At 46.8% G+C, this 15,649-nt stretch overlaps 1 protein-coding gene across 8 annotated transcripts in view; it reads left to right on the top strand.

The window, feature by feature from the left end:
• Positions 1-15,649, top strand: part of limch1a (LIM and calponin homology domains 1a) — a 341,909-nt gene that overhangs the window by 136,746 nt on the left and 189,514 nt on the right. For all 8 annotated transcript variants that reach the window (XM_055637033.1, XM_055637023.1, XM_055637013.1 and 5 more), the window contains exon 2: positions 2,905-2,975. In XM_055637033.1, coding sequence (XP_055493008.1) covers positions 2,905-2,975 — 71 coding nt within the window. The remainder of the gene's footprint in view (positions 1-2,904; positions 2,976-15,649) is intronic.

Genomic DNA, 15,649 nt, shown 5'->3' with positions numbered 1-15,649 from the left:
ATTGGGTAGGCTAATGGGACTGAAGGATGATAAATCCCCTGGGCCTGATGGTCTGCATCCCAGGGTCCTCAGGGAGGTGGCTCCAGAAATAGTGGACGCGCTGGTGATCATTTTCCAATGTTCAATAGATTCAGGATCAGTTCCTGTGGATTGGAGGATAGCTAATGTTATCCCACTTTTCAAGAAAGGAGCGAAAGGGAAAATGGGGCATTACAGACCAGTTAGCCTGACTTCGGTGGTGGGAAAGATGCTGGAGTCAACCATTAAAGAGGTAATAATGGGACATTTGGATTAGTAAAAGGATTAGTCCAAGTCAGCATGGATTTATGAAAGGAAAATCATGCTTGACTAATCTTCTGGAATATTTTGAGGATGTGATAAGCAAAATAGATGAAGGAGAGCCAGTAGATGTAGTGTATCTAGACTTTTAGAAAGCCTTTGATAAGGCCCCGAACGGGAGACTGGTGACTAAAATTAGAGCACATGGTATTGGGGGTAGGGTGTTGACGTGGATAGAAAATTGGTTGGCAGACGGGAAGCAAAGAGTAGGAGTGAACGGGTCCTTTTCAGAATGGCAGGCAGTGGCGAGTGGAGTGCCGCGGTGTTGGGGTTGCAACTGTTTACCATATATATTAATGATTTGGAAGAGGGAATTAGGAGCAACACCAGAAAGTTTGCAGATGACACAAAGCTGGGTGGCAGTGTGAACTGTGAAGAGGATGTTACGAGGTTGCAAGGTGACCTGGACAGGTTGAGTGAGTGGGCAGATGCATGGCAGATGCAGTATAATATAGATAAATGTGAGGTTATTCACTTTGCTGGCAAAAACAAGGTGAAGATTATTATCTCAATGGGGTTAGGTTAGGTAAGGGGAGGTACAGCGAGACCTGAGCTTCCTTGTACACCGGTCACTGAAAGTTGGCATGCAGGTACAGCAGGCAGTGAAGAAAGCTAATGGAATATTGGCCTTCATAACAAGAAAATTTCAGTATAGGAGTAGAGAGGTTCTTCTGCAGTTGTATAGGGCTCTGGTAAGACCACATCTGGCATACAGTTTTGGTCTCCTATTTTGAGGAATTGTTGTGATTGAGGCAGTGCAGCGTAGGTTCACGAGATTGATCCCTGGGATGGCGGGACTGTCATATGAGGAAAGATTGAAAAGATTAGGCTTGTATTCACTGGAGTTTAGAAGGATGAGGGGGGATAGAAACATAGAAACATAGAAATTAGGTGCAGGAGTAGGCCATTCGGCCCTTCGAGCCTGCACCGCCATTCAATATGATCATGGCTGATCATCCAACTCAGTATCCCGTACCTGCCTTCTCTCCATATCCTCTGATCCCCTTAGCCACAAGGGCCACATCTAACTCCCTCTTAAATATAGCCAATGAACTGGCCTCAACTACCTTCTGTGGCAGAGAGTTCCAGAGATTAACCACTCTCTGTGTGAAAAACGTTTTTCTCATCTCTGTTTTAATGGATTTCCCACTATATATTTCACATCTTTCTATCCTTTACTATCTAACTTCTTTTTCTTATTCTCATCTTTTTTCAATGTAACAAAACAAAAAAAGTTGTACATAAAATGTATTATGAAAATATATATTAGGCACTTTGGTGTCATATGACTGTACTTACTTCTAATAAAATAAAAATATTAAAAAAAAAAAAAAAAAAAAAAAAAGCGCTGTGACCCCTTGTCCTGGACTTCCACAACATCGGGAACAATCTTCCTGCATCTAGCCTGTCCAACCCCTTAAGAATTTTGTAAGTTTCTATAAGATCCCCTCTCAATCTCCTAAATTCTAGAGAGTATAAACCAAGTCTATCCAGTCTTTCTTCATAAGACAGTCCTGACATCCCAGTAATCAGTCTGGTGAACCTTCTCTGCACTCCCTCTATGGCAATAATGTCCTTCCTCAGATTTGGAGGCCAAAACTGCACGCAATACTCCAGGTGTGGTCTCACCAAGACCCTGTACAACTGCAGTAGAACCTCCCTGCTCCTATACTCAAATCATTTTGCTATGAAGATCTTATAGAAACATAAAATTATAAAAGGGCTGGACAAGCTAGATGCAAGAAAAATGTTTCCAATGTTGGGCAAGTCCAGAACCATGGACTTGCCCAACAAGATGGCCATTTAAGACTGGGGTGAGAAAAAACTTTTTCACCCAGAGAGTTGTGAATTTGTGGAATTCCCTGCCACAGAGGGCAGTGGAGGCCAAATCACTGGATGGATTTAAGAGGGAGTTAGATAGAGCTCTAGGGGCTGGTGGAATCAAGGGATATGGGGAGAAGGCAGGCACGGGTTATTTATTGGGGACGATCAGCCATGATCACAATGAATGGCGGTGCTGGCTCGCAGGGCCGAATGGCCTCATCCTGCACCTATTTTCTATGTTTCTAAGAATTGCTAATATAAGTGCGAGTTTACGTAAGTCGCCTATAAGGTAAGTGCCTGTGCTTCGATAACAGTATTAAATCAAAAACGTTTTGCAAAAATCATTACAAGGTGAAATCAAAAACATACTTGTTTTATAACTTCTTAAGCGTGGTGCTTATCCTTATTGTGTAGCTAATATAGGTAAAATTGGCGCCATATTTGGCTATGTACTGGTACATATTGTTAATTATGCATTTCTTTTACATGTTTCATGTAATGATGTATTAAAAACAAAACTCTTACCTGCCCCTAAATGACCAAAAATGGAACATCCACTATTTTTACTCAGGAAAGGAATTCCAGCAGATGCCAGACCACCATTTCCATTTGCTTTACATGAGAATATTCCAGCTTGGGATGATTAAGCATTATTCCATCATTGTAATTTGCGTGCTGATATCAATAACATTGCATTAATTATTCACATGTCCACTAATAGTTATTCTTTCTCACCCACAGCAAGTAACAGGCAGAGGTTTTGGTGATAAAGACTTTCGAACTGGCCTGGAAAATGGAATTTTACTTTGCGAGTAAGTAATTAATTTTTTTTCAAGAAATTTGTTCAACAATTGAATGGAGTAAGTGAGAAATGCTGTTGTGATTCAGAGCCGAGATGTATTTAGCTAACTCAATGGGTCAGGCAGCACCTCTCGAGAGAAATGGATGGGTGACGTTTTAGGTCGGGACCCTTCTTTAGACTGATTGTAGTGGGGGAGAAAGCTGGAAAAGAGGGGAGGTGGGACGTAGCCTGGAAAGTGATAGATGGATACAGGTGATGGAGATTTGATTGGCAGTTGGGTGGAGTGAGTGACAAAGGCTAGAGATGAAAAGGAGACAAAAGAGTGTCAGATAAAGATAGAAGTGAAATGTCAAGTCAGAGGGAGAGACACAAGTGAAAGAGGACAGTTAGGGGCAGAGGAAGGGTGGAGGGAGAGGTGTGGCGTAATGAAAAAAATGGATGTGCTCCAGGTTGTGGGGTGCATAGGAAAGAGAGAGGGGAAAGGAGGGCATTAAATATAATTGGAGAATTTCTCCATGGATTGTCACCTTGTCGTGGTGGAGAAGCTTGTGTGGCCCTGAGAACTCCCAGTGATACCAGATACCACTAGTGGCGGAATGGTGGCGTAATGGTAGAGCTACTGCCTTACAGCGCAGGAGACCTGGGTTCAATCCTGACTACGGGTGCTGTCTGTACGGAGTTTGTACGTTCTCCCTGTGACCTGCTGCGTGGGTTTTCTCCGAGATCTTCAGTTTCCTCCCACACTCCAAAAATGTACAGGTTTGTAGGTTAATTGGCTTGTTGTAAATGTAAAAAAATTGTCCCTAGTGTATGTGTGTGTAGGGGTGTGTTAATGTTTAGGGATCGCCGGTCGGTACGGACTTGGCAGGCCGAAGGGTCGGTTTCCGCGCTGTATCTCTAAACTAAACTCGAATGAGAACATTTAGCTTGTTGAAGCTACTAATGGGGTTGGCAATTCAGGTATGCTTGAGTCACCAGGCAGGAAGAATAAAGCAATTATTCTAAAACCTCAGATTATTAACTAATCCCACAATTTCCTGACATCTGGTAGACATGTGAAGCCGCAAAGTGAATCTGGCAAATGAACCAATTGGATTGTTTGTTTTGTGTTTGAACATTCTGAGCACAGATTCCAAACCAATAGTTTATCATCAACATACTTTCACATTCTGTCAACAGATTCTGTTATTCTAATGATGAAATGGATTACAGTTTGAAGAATTAGTGCTAGCAGAAGAAACCAAGCTAATCTGTAACAGATGAATTGCCGTGTAGTATTGGGGCCAATCAATGCAAAGTGAGGCTTCTGTGAACCTTTGTTCTTTGCATTTTTTGCAGTAAGCTGAAACAACCGCTTCTGCTGATGTAAGTTTGCAAACACGCAATGCTTATTTTACAAAGAAACTGGCTTGTTTACACCTCTTCCCACTGTAGGATGGTCAGGAAAGGAATATTAGCTACCGTCCTGACCCTGCTGTGACCCAGGCTTGATTTCCTTAGCTAAAGATCAGTAAATGTGAAGGGAAGTCTCCAGCCAGAAACAACTTTTTTTCCCAGCCATAAAGAAAATAAAAATAAAAACTGGCCATAAGGGAAATAGAACATGGCATAGGCACACCACAGGATCTAGACTGGACCTTGATTTCTCACTGCAACCAAAGATCACGGTTTGCTTCAGAACTTGTTTCTTCATTACACGAGGTATTAGAGATGTACAGTCCTGACTTCTCTGCAAGTTGGGAGGCAGAGAAATGACACACTTTTCTTGGCTTTTCTTCCTCTGTGGTTTGCTTGGGAATGGGGGAGCTAGTGCCAATTTGGGCAGGAGTGCCAGGAGGAACATGAAGGCTGGTACAGCTGTGCCTTTGCCTTTGTAGATCAACTGCGGTTCAGCTGGCAATTTTACTGCAACTTGGTTCAATTCCTGCTCAAAACCCGAGTGCAGAACTTTAGTTTGACACACCAGTGCAGGGCTGATAGAGCATTAAAACATAACAGGTGCCCGCTTTCACATGAGATGTTAGACCAAGGCTATCAACAGATGGACATAAAATATTTCATGACAATTTTAAAGATCTGGGAAATTTTCCCAAATATCATGGCAGATATTTACCCTGCATTCAACATTACCAGAACAGATTATTTGCTCTTGATTTCAATGCATTTTAGGTAGGTTTGCTGCCTGCAAATTTGCTGCTGCTTTTCCCTCTAGAATACAATTAAGTACACTTAAAAATAGATATTTTGGCTGTAAAGAGGGTTTGTGATGTGCTGACATGAAAGTTCTATTACATAGGTATTTCTTTCTTTGACCTAAATTCACAACTTCACCACAGTTATCTCCCTATGCCAGTGTGGGAGGTGAGGGGAAAACTTGCAAACAGTAGTGCAAATGCGTAAAATATGTCATCCATGAGATTTTTGACTACCTGGATCTGAATATTGACAGTCCCTGTTGGTTAACAGAAGAACCAACTTTTATAAATGCTGAAGACTCAAACTGAATGCTATTTACAGACTAAACCTGGATTCTTAGTCAGACGACTGCTCACCATCGCATGCTCAGAGCTTACTGTGCACATTGTTCAGACTGAAGATTTTCCCTTCTTGGTACCTTCCAGCAATCATTATTGTCTTCCCATGCCTATTTATCAAAATCTAACTTGTTTGACTCCTCCCATTTCCTCTAAATACAAGGCGTAGCTATGGGCATGCGCATGGGCCCCAGATATGCCTGCCTCTTTGTCGGGTACGTGGAACAATCCTTGTTCGAGGCATACCAGGGCCCCATCCCCGACCTTTACCTCCGCTACATCGACGATTGCTTTGGTGCCACCTCCTGCACCCATACACAACTGACTGACTTCATCCGCTCCACCACTAACCTCCATCCGGCACTCAAATACACCTAAACCATTTCCAACACTTCCCTACCATTTCTTGACCTCACTATCTCCATCGCAGGTGATAGACTTCTGACCGACATCCACTATAAACCCACTGACTCCCATGGCTATCTAGACTACTCTTCTTCCCACTGCTTCCTGTAATGACTCCATCCCCTACTCCCAATTCCTCCGTCTATGCAGCATCTGTTCCCAGGATGAAGTGTTCCGCACCAGGGCTTTGGAAATGTCCTCATTCTTCAGGGAACGGGGGTTCCCCTCCCCTACTATAGATGAGGCTCTCACCAGAGTCTCTTCCATAACCCGTAACACTGCTCTCTCTCCCGATCCCCCGCACTCGTAACAAGGGCAGAGTCCCCCTAGTCCTCACCTTTCACCCCACTAGCCGTCACATACAACAAATAGTCCTCCGTCATTTTCGCCACCTCCAATGTGACCCCACCACTCGCCACATCTTCCCATCTCCCCCCCTGTCTGCTTTCCGCAAAGACGCTCCCTCCATAACTCCCTGGTCAATTCTTCCCTTCCCTCCTGAACCATCCCCTCCCCAGGCACTTTCCCTTGCAACCGCAACAGATGCTACACTTGTCGCTTTACCTCCCCCCTCAACTCCATTCAAGGACCCAAGCAGTCATTCCAGGTGCGACAGAGGCTCACCTGCATCTCCTCCAACCTCATCTATTGCATCCACTGCTCTAGATGTCAGCTGATCTACATCGGTGAAACCAAGCGTAGGCTTGGCGATCGTTTCGCTGAACACCTCCGCTCGGTCCGCATTAACCGACCTGATCTCCCGGTGGTTCAGCACTTCAACTCCCCCTCCCATTCCGAACCCGACCTCTCTGTCCTGGGCCTCCTCCATGGCCAGAGTGAGCACCATCGGAAATTGTAGGAGCAGCACCTCATATTCCGCTTGGGCAGTCTGCACCCTAGCGGCATAAACATTGTATTCTCCACTTTCCGGTAGCCCTTGCTGTCTCCTACCCGTCTCAGCTCTCCCTCAGCCCTCGGGCTCCTCCTCTTCCTTTTTCGTTTCTTCTCCCTGCCCCCCCCCCCCCCCCCCCCCTACAACAGACTGAAGAAGGGTTTTGGCCCGAAACGTTGCCTATTTCCTTCGCTCCATAGATGCTGCTGCACCCGCTGAGTTTCTCCAGCACTTTTGTCTACTATCAAAATCTAACATTCTATCTCATGAATTACGCAGGTTTCTAGTAGATGCCATCTCCTCAGGCATCCAAACTTCACAGGAGCTGTCTTTTTAGCACCGCTTCTCAGGGGAACAATAGCAACACAGTCTGCCCTTCCAGGCAAGAGTCCTCACTCGCACATGTGATCTTGTAATTTCTCTAGTAAAAGATCAGGTGTAACTGTTGCTTTCACAGTGGAAGTGAAGGTCATCTTCAGTCTAAGCTTCTAGGGCTCAGAATATTTCAGCTCACATTTGCTGAAAAACATTGAATTTCTCAATTTTCTGATCACCGCTCACCACACTACAAGACCAAACCCTAACTAGTCATACATCACCCCACCACAGTATACAGATTAAACCTGGGCATTTGTCCACATTGCAGGCTTGCTCAAGATGTACACACGTTGTAACAGAGAGCTCCTTGGCAACTTCCTGGCAGTCTCATCAGCCTATTATCCTGGAAAGTTCTGTTAGGTGTAGCCAACAATCTTGTATTAACAGGGTCATGCCGTTTTCAATGGTATGTCTTTGTAGTAAATCTGTATCCTGTCCTTTATTTTAACAGCAGTGTTGGTAGCCATAGCATTGGTCCCTTGAACAGAGAACATCTTTGCCATGGATAATATGATTCATGAACCTCTCAGGGTCCCTCTTCCTCAAATCAAAATGGCTTGGAAATTACTTGGTCACTTACCAATGGGTGAAACTATGATCATGGTGTAGTGTTCTTGTGCTTATCAGGGCAGGCTGAAGACCTCTCAGCTGCTTGCGTAAATGTTGGCAGCAGAGAGAAGTACAACAACTTGCAATTGCTGAAACAATGTGCTGTTAAAAAGGTTGCGTTTCAATTAACACCAGTAGCAATGCTACAAAATTTTGAGATTTAAAAAATCAAGTCTGCAATTTAACCCATCAGATAAAGCATAAAAATAAGTTTAATTTGACACCTAATTCACTTTCATATCTCAAGTATTTAAAAAGTTATGGCCATTTTCATACTCGGAAATTAGCATCTTGTTCCCTATTGATTTTCTATGGACATAACAAAAACGCTGTGATCGTGGACAGTCAAAAGCCCATAACTTTCTTTAAAAATAACAGAACTGAATGAAATTTTCAGTTATCATAGATTGAACCATTCTGAAACAAATATAAAATAATCTTACTTGGATGACCTGAAATTAAAGCATATAATTAGTTAGTTACCCAATTGTAGCTCAAACTTCAATTACTAGATTAAACATCTATCAATTTCTTAATAAATGATTAACATTTTTAAATAGCTTAAGTGTCCAAATAATATTCACAAATAATTCACAATAAAACATGATTTTTAAATCTCATTTACATTAATTTATAGGCCAAATGGAAGGAATTTAGTGTTCAATTGCTGTAAATTAAAGTCCATTTAAATCAGCTTTCTAGTGGGTTCCTGTGAAAAACGCGCTGGTTTAGAACGTTCACATTGCGCTAGATTTGTGCCTCAAATGCCCAGAAAAATACTGCGGGATATAATGGGCCCAACATTAGCTACTCGCAACATTAAACATGGTATAAAGGGATCTTAAGAAGCCCTTTTTAACATAAAAATAAACAGCCTACCTCCTGTTGTTCCCTGTATGAGATCCGACCCGTTGCCGGCCGTCGGGGGTTTAGAGGTTAATTTTTAAACTATTATAACAATTAGATAAAGCTCTTAAAACTAATAATAGCTCAAGCGATAGAATATTCCAGCGATTTTCGTTAATAATTAACTAGGCTGAACATCCTCGATTTGAACAGCCTAGAGAAAATCGCATTTTAAACCCGCCCCCCTCTAAACGGCGCCAAAATCGCGCACACGGGCTGGGACAGATTTTCAGCGACGCTTCAGGTACGCTTTGCAACATACCTAATACCAGCATATTACTTATATCTGAACCCACCAGAAGATACAGATATGACCTAGGCATTTGTCCGCATTGCAGGCTTGGCCTAGATGCACACACGTTCTCATAGAGAGCTGCCTAGCAACTTCCTGGCAGAGCATCAGGCTATTGTCGTGAAAGGTTTCTGTGAAGTGTAGCCAACATTTGTGTATTAAAAGGGGCGTGACATTTTTCCAATGGTATGTCCCTGAAGTAAATCAGAGCTTTTTAAAAACATTTAAAAACAGCATTAAAAAGACATAGTGGCAACAAAATGCTCAAAAAATGACATGTATATATCTCTAGGACTGCGTGCTGCCTGTGTTTCTGTCTGTTACCATATTGCTTTGGCTGCCACAGCTTTACTCCAGATGTGACCTGATCAAGCCTATGTATGGCTGCAGCAAAACGTCTTCCCACTACATTCCAGGCTTTAATTTATAAAACTTATATGTTGCTCAAGCTTTTTGTATCTATGTTCGGTTTAAACCAGCATCTGCAGTTCCTTTCTACACATACTATTTTGCATCTTTGGTTATTTTGTTGTGACCTACATAAATGAACCTGCAAAACTCTTTGTACCAAAACAATGACACAAAATGCTGGAGTAACGCAGCAGGTCAGGCAGCATCTCAGGAGTACACAGATAGATGGCGTTTCAGGTCGGGGCCTTCTTCAGGCTCTATGTACTCCCTGTTCCTAGCGTTTAACTATTACATTAATATTACATTACATTAATCTATTACATTACATCTATCTAGCTATTTTAGTTCCACAATGGTGATGGATGGACTGTTCTCCATTGTGAGTTGATTTACTTATTGCATAATTAAGGAGATTTAGAAAGTAAAGTTTCCATTTCTTGCTGCAGTAGACAAAATAATACAGCTGGTAAATCTGAAGTCCGTGGGTGTCAGGGGTAAAACATTCCAATGACTCAAACCGTACCTTGTATAAAGGCAAATGGCTGTGGTTGTCTGATATCAATCAACCCAGTACCAAGATACCACTGCAGACGTTTCTCAATGCCGTTTGTTAAACAAACATCTTCAGCTACTTAATCAATGATCTTCCGTCCATCAAATGGTCAGGAGTGGGGTTGTTGGCTGACGTATGTTGAGACCCACATATAGCAAGATCTGACAATGGCTGATAAGGGCCAAGGAACGTTCAACAAAGTACCAGGCAATAACCATCAACAACGGGTGAGCAGGCTGTGGGCCGAGGAGCTTTTTCGTTCAAGTTCGTGACCCAACTCACGGAACTATCATATTGTGTAAAAATATAATATAAATCATACCTGAAACTCGTCAAGACCAAAACCTGCACATTTTTATTAAATACTAGACCAAGTGCAGACTGTTCCCCCAACGTGCGGTTGTGGGGGGGGGAGGCGGCATGCAGCATCACGCACTAACTACCCCCCCCCCCCCGCCCGCATTCACGCTAGTAGAGGGGGAGGAGGGGGGAGGAGAGAAAGAGAGAGAGAGAGAGAGGGGGGGGGGTAGAGAGAGAGGGAGGAGAGGGGGGGGAGAGAGGGAGAGAGGGGGGAGAGCGAGGGGACAGAGAGCGGGAGAGAGAGAGCTGTAGAGAGAGAGGGGAGGAGAGAAAGGAGGGAGAAAGGGAGGGGAGGGAGAGGGAGAGGGCGAGAGAGAGAGGGGGAGAGAGGGAGAGGAAGAGAGGGGGAGGAGAGGGGGGTGAGATGAGGGGGGGGGAGAGGTGGGGAGAGGGGTGGGAGGGGAGGGGGAGAGGGGGGGGCGAGGAGGGGGGGGAGGGGATGGAGAGGAGAGGGGGGAGGAGAAGGAGAGGGGAGAGTGCTGAGAGGGGGGGTGAGATGAGGGGGGGGGGGAGAGGAGGGGAGGGGGTGGGCGAGGAGGGGAGGGGGGGAGAGGCGGGGAGAGGAGGGGGGGGGGAGGGAGGAGGGGGGAGAGGGGGGGAGGATGGGGGGAGAGGAGAGGGGGGAGAGGAGAGGGGGAGAGGAGGGGGGGGGAGGAGGAGAGGGGGGGGAGGGGGGGGGGAGGGGGGGGGGGGGGGGGGGGGGGGAGGGGGAGGAGGGGGGGGGGGGGGGAGGGGGGAGGGGGGGGGGGAGGGGGGGGGGGGGGGGGGGGGGGGGGGGGGGGGGGGGGGGGGGGAGGGAGAGGGGGGGGGGGGAGGAGAGGAGGGGGGGGGAGGGAGGGGGGAGGGAGAGGAGGGGGGGGGGGGGGGGGGGAGGGGGAGGGGGAGGGAGGGGGGGGAGGGAGGGGAGAGAAGAGAGGGGGAGAGTGGAGAGGGGGTGAGATGGGGGGTGGGGGAGAGGGGGGGGGAGGGGGGGGGGAGGGACGGTGGGGGGGGGGGAGGCGAGGGAGAGGGGGGAGGGGGGGAGAGGAGGAGGGGGAGAGAGGGAGAGGGGGGGCGGAGAGGAGAGAGGGGGGAGGGAGAGGGGAAGGGGAGGAGAGGGGGGGGAGGAGAGGAGAGGGGAGAGGGGAGGACGGAGGGGGAGAGAGGAGAGGGGGGAGAGGAGGGAGGGGGGAAAGGAGAGGGGGGAGGAGGAGGGGGGGCGATAGGAGGGGGGCGGGGCGGGATGGGGGGAGGAGAGGAGGGGGGGAGAGGAGGGGGGAGGAGAGGGAGAGGGGGGGAGAGGAGAGGTGGGGGTTGAGAGAGTGCCTTTTTACTTCAACCCAAACAACCATTTGCAGGCAGTGTTTTTTTACCTCTAACCATATTTTCATTTTCAAACCAAATTAAGGGTGCTCGCAGTACTGTAGACATTTGTCAGTGTCATTCAAAGCTCTGATTGAGGCACAGCACTTGCAGAGACTGATTGAGGCACACCACTTGCAGAGACTGATTGAGGCACACCACTTCCTGGTTTTATAGTCCCTCCACCTCCCTCCAGCAGGGGCAGCAGAGAGAATGGGGAATGTTGTAAAAACCAAAGATCTTATAGCAGGCACAACCTGCTATAGGATCTTTGGTAAAAACATTAATATATCTGTCAATTTTAATCTACGGTAAAAATCCTCGGCACACGTGTGGCGGAGGCATACTCTGAGCGAGGTGGCCAAAAATGACGGGTGTAGGTGGCGGCGTTCTCTCGGAAACCGCAGCACAGAAAAAGCCAAAACCGGTCAAGAACAGAGTTTTAGTAATACAGATGAGAAAAACTTCCAATTTTCCGAGTGGTAATTGTCCAATCAATGAGGTCAGATGCAAATTGACCAATCCCGCGTTTTGTTTTATGGTCGGTAGGCAGCGAGGACACTGGTAATCATGACTGCCTCTTCATTATATTAAAACAACAACAAGGTTTCCAAGCATAAAGGTAATGCTAAACTTGCTGATTATTTTGTTTTCCCATTGATTTATCTTTATAAAGTAATAATGTGAACTGTTAAATAAAAATGATAAATAACAAATGTAGAGCTTGGGTTAGGATTAGGGTTTGGGTCAGGGTCAGTGTTGGTCGGTCAGTCAGTTGGTCGGTCAGTCTGTCGGTCGGGCTTGTCGGTAGGCCGATGGATGCTGTGGAGGATCAGTCGGGCTGTCGGGACGCTGGTGGGTGGTGAGAGGGTCCAGGCTAACGGTGGATGGTGAGAGTGGTCATCCAGGCCGGGCCGCCGGTGGGTCATGAGAGTGGCCGGGCAGGGCCGGCCTTAGTAGGTGCGGGGCTCAATTGGGAACAATTTTGGTGAGCCCCAGGTTCCAAGCCAAGGTCTGTCAGCCCTGTTATTTAGTATATACTAGACTAAGTGGGACCCGTTGGGTCCCTGCATCACACGGGAGGGCTGGTCACCAACGCAATATTTCACCTCTCCACCAATTCCAATATTGCTCGCCAGTGGGGGGGGGGGGGGGGGGTCTGTTGCGCTAGTATGTTTGTTGCGGGCTGAAGGTACTGGTTTCCAGAGGGCTAGTATAGACATTGTGGGCCGAATGGATTCTTGCGCTGGCATCCAACTGTTGCAACGATTTAAAAAAGGCGAGGCAAACAATTGGGCTGCAGCCACCTGACAACCAAAATTCATTTTGTGAACACAAACGTTTTAAAAAGGTGCTGCAGCCACAATAGAGCCGCATCGCGGGAGCTCACCATAGAGTAGATGTGCGTTCAGTGTTATTCACAGCTCAGAGAGCCGTGACCCTCTCGCTTCCTGAGTCTGGCAGAGACTGAGTGAGGCACTATACTTCCGGGTTTTATTGTCCCTCGCCCTGCCGCCAGCGGGGGCAGCAGAGAGAATGGGGAATTTTTTTTAAAACATTAATATCGCTCTGATTTTTAATCGATGGGAAAAATCCTCTGGTCCCGGAAGGCGGAAGGGGGCTCTGAGCGAGGTGGCCAAAAATGACGGCCGTTGGTGGCGGCGTTCTCTCAGAAATCACAGCACAGTGTTCCAAAAGCGGTCAAGATCAGACTTTTAGTAATATAGATTATGAAAATAGGGTGCCATGGATTATACACTGTCTTAATCTCTCCTGCTCTCATCTGACTGTCAGTACCTCCGCTGGCTTCCAACCTTTACCGTAGCTTCTAATTATCATTAAACGTATTGCATTATTCCATGCATAATTTAACAAAGGTTTACTAATATTCTGTATGGGCTCTGCGGATGCAACCAGCTCCTTGCAATCAATGTTTCAGTCTGTTGTCAGGGAGAATGTCGTCCCTGTACAGCTCCCTCCCGATGGATGGGAATGAAGGGCAGGAATCGGAAGGCCCCGAGGTTGATGATGGGAGGGAGCGGGGAATGTGACCTGCTGTCACTGGCGCCACGCTTCCGCCGCACGACTGCTCCCGGCAGCATTTCAAGCTTTAGCCTTGTGAAGCTGATATTGACCACTTTTTTTCCGACACACCTGTTAGTTACTACACGTACCAAGCGCAGCCGCCGATGGGTGCTGCGAGTGGTCGGACGGCAGTGGGTGCTGCGAGGGTTGGTCGGGCTGTCGGTAGGCCGGTGCTGCAGTGAGCGTGCGGGTGGACTGACGGATCCAGCGCTATGGTGCTGCTGAAAGGGGCCCGGATGGCGTGCAGGGCAGTGCTGCTCCCCACCATCATCCCCATGATGATCGAGAATGGCATGCTGGCCGAGGTGGACGCGCTGCGGGGCCACACGTACGGAGTCCGCAGCCGTGGGCAGCTCTGGAAGGGGTGCGAGTTAGGTTTAGGATTAAGGTTAGGCATTTTCCTGTCAGTGGAAGATGCCTTCGCCTTCCCGCAGCCTGGCACAGCCCCAGTCCCACTATGGCTGTGACCCCCTACTGCACACTGGCAGTCAGTGGGGTTCAGTAAACGGGGGAACCCACAGAAACTGCCATCACCCATTAATTAGGCTAGTTCAGGCCCAGACATCTGCGGCAGACTCATTCAAAATACACACTCACAATTATATTATTTTAATATAATATAATTATAAATAATTAAAATTATTATAATTATATAATAAAATTCAACACACCCCCACACACAACCCCACCCCCTTCCACCCCCCCCCCCCCCATATATATATATAAATATATATATGGTTTAAATGGACTGCAACATGGAAATAGGCTCCCCATGATGTAATATGGGCAATTTACACTAGATGGAGCTTACTTTTTCGATCACTTTTTCGAATTAGTTAAATTAATTAATGTGCAACTTTTGGCACTGACGAGGTATGACTTCCTTCTCAATTATATCTATATTACTAAATCTCTGATCTTGACCGCTTTTGGCCGACTGTGCTGCGATTTCCATTTTTGGCCACCTCGCTCAGAGCCCCCCTCCGCCGTATGAGTGTGGAGGATTTTTTCTGTTGATGAACAATGACAGAGATATTAATGTTTTTACAAAATTCCCGATTCTCTCTGCTGCCCCCGCTGGCGGCAGGGGGAGGGACTATAAAACCAGGAAGTGTCGTGCCTCACTCAGTCTCTGCCAGACCCAGGAAGCGTGAGGGTCACGGCTAACGCTCTCTGAACTGCGAATGACACTGAAGGCACGTCTACTCCACAGTGAGTCCCCTCAATGCGGCTGTAAAGTGTCTGCAGCCCAATTGTTTGCCTCGCCTTTTTTAACAAGTTTGTGTTCACAAAATTAATTTTGGTTGTCGGGTGGCTGCAGCCCAATTGTTTGCCTTGGCTTCGCTTTTAAAATCATTGCAACAGTTGGATGCCCTCCCAAGCATCCATACGGCCCACAATGTCTATACTAGCCCTCTGGAAACCAGTACCTTCGGCCCGCAACAACCACACTAGCGCAACAGACAGCCCCCACCACTGGCGAGCAGTATTGGAATTGGTGGAGAGGTGGAATATTGCGTTGGTAACCAGCCCTCTTGTGTGATGCTGGGACCCAATGGGTCCCACTTAGTCTAGTTTTATGACATGGGTCACGAAAGTTGATTTCTAGACATATTTTTGATGCTTGGCCCACAGCCTAGAGGGAGCCCAACCACCTCCCCTTGATGTTTAATGGCACTATTATCACTGTGTCCAGCACCATCAACATTTTTGGGATCATAAATATCCAGAAACATAACTTACTCAGTTACACAAATACTGGGGTTACAGAGTAGGTCTGAAGTTGTGGGTCCAGCAGTGAATAATAACCCAAATTCTTTCCACCATGTGCAAAGTCCAAGTCTGCAGTGTGATGTCAGGATGAGGGCAGGCCCAACAATAAGCAAGAGTCTCTGTCTCATACAGGAAAACTCATTGA

This window comes from Leucoraja erinacea, chromosome 1 (genome assembly GCF_028641065.1).
Source record: "Leucoraja erinacea ecotype New England chromosome 1, Leri_hhj_1, whole genome shotgun sequence".
In the NCBI taxonomy this organism is placed as follows: Eukaryota; Metazoa; Chordata; class Chondrichthyes; order Rajiformes; family Rajidae; genus Leucoraja; species Leucoraja erinaceus.
This window is presented reverse-complemented; position numbering and strand designations above follow the sequence as displayed.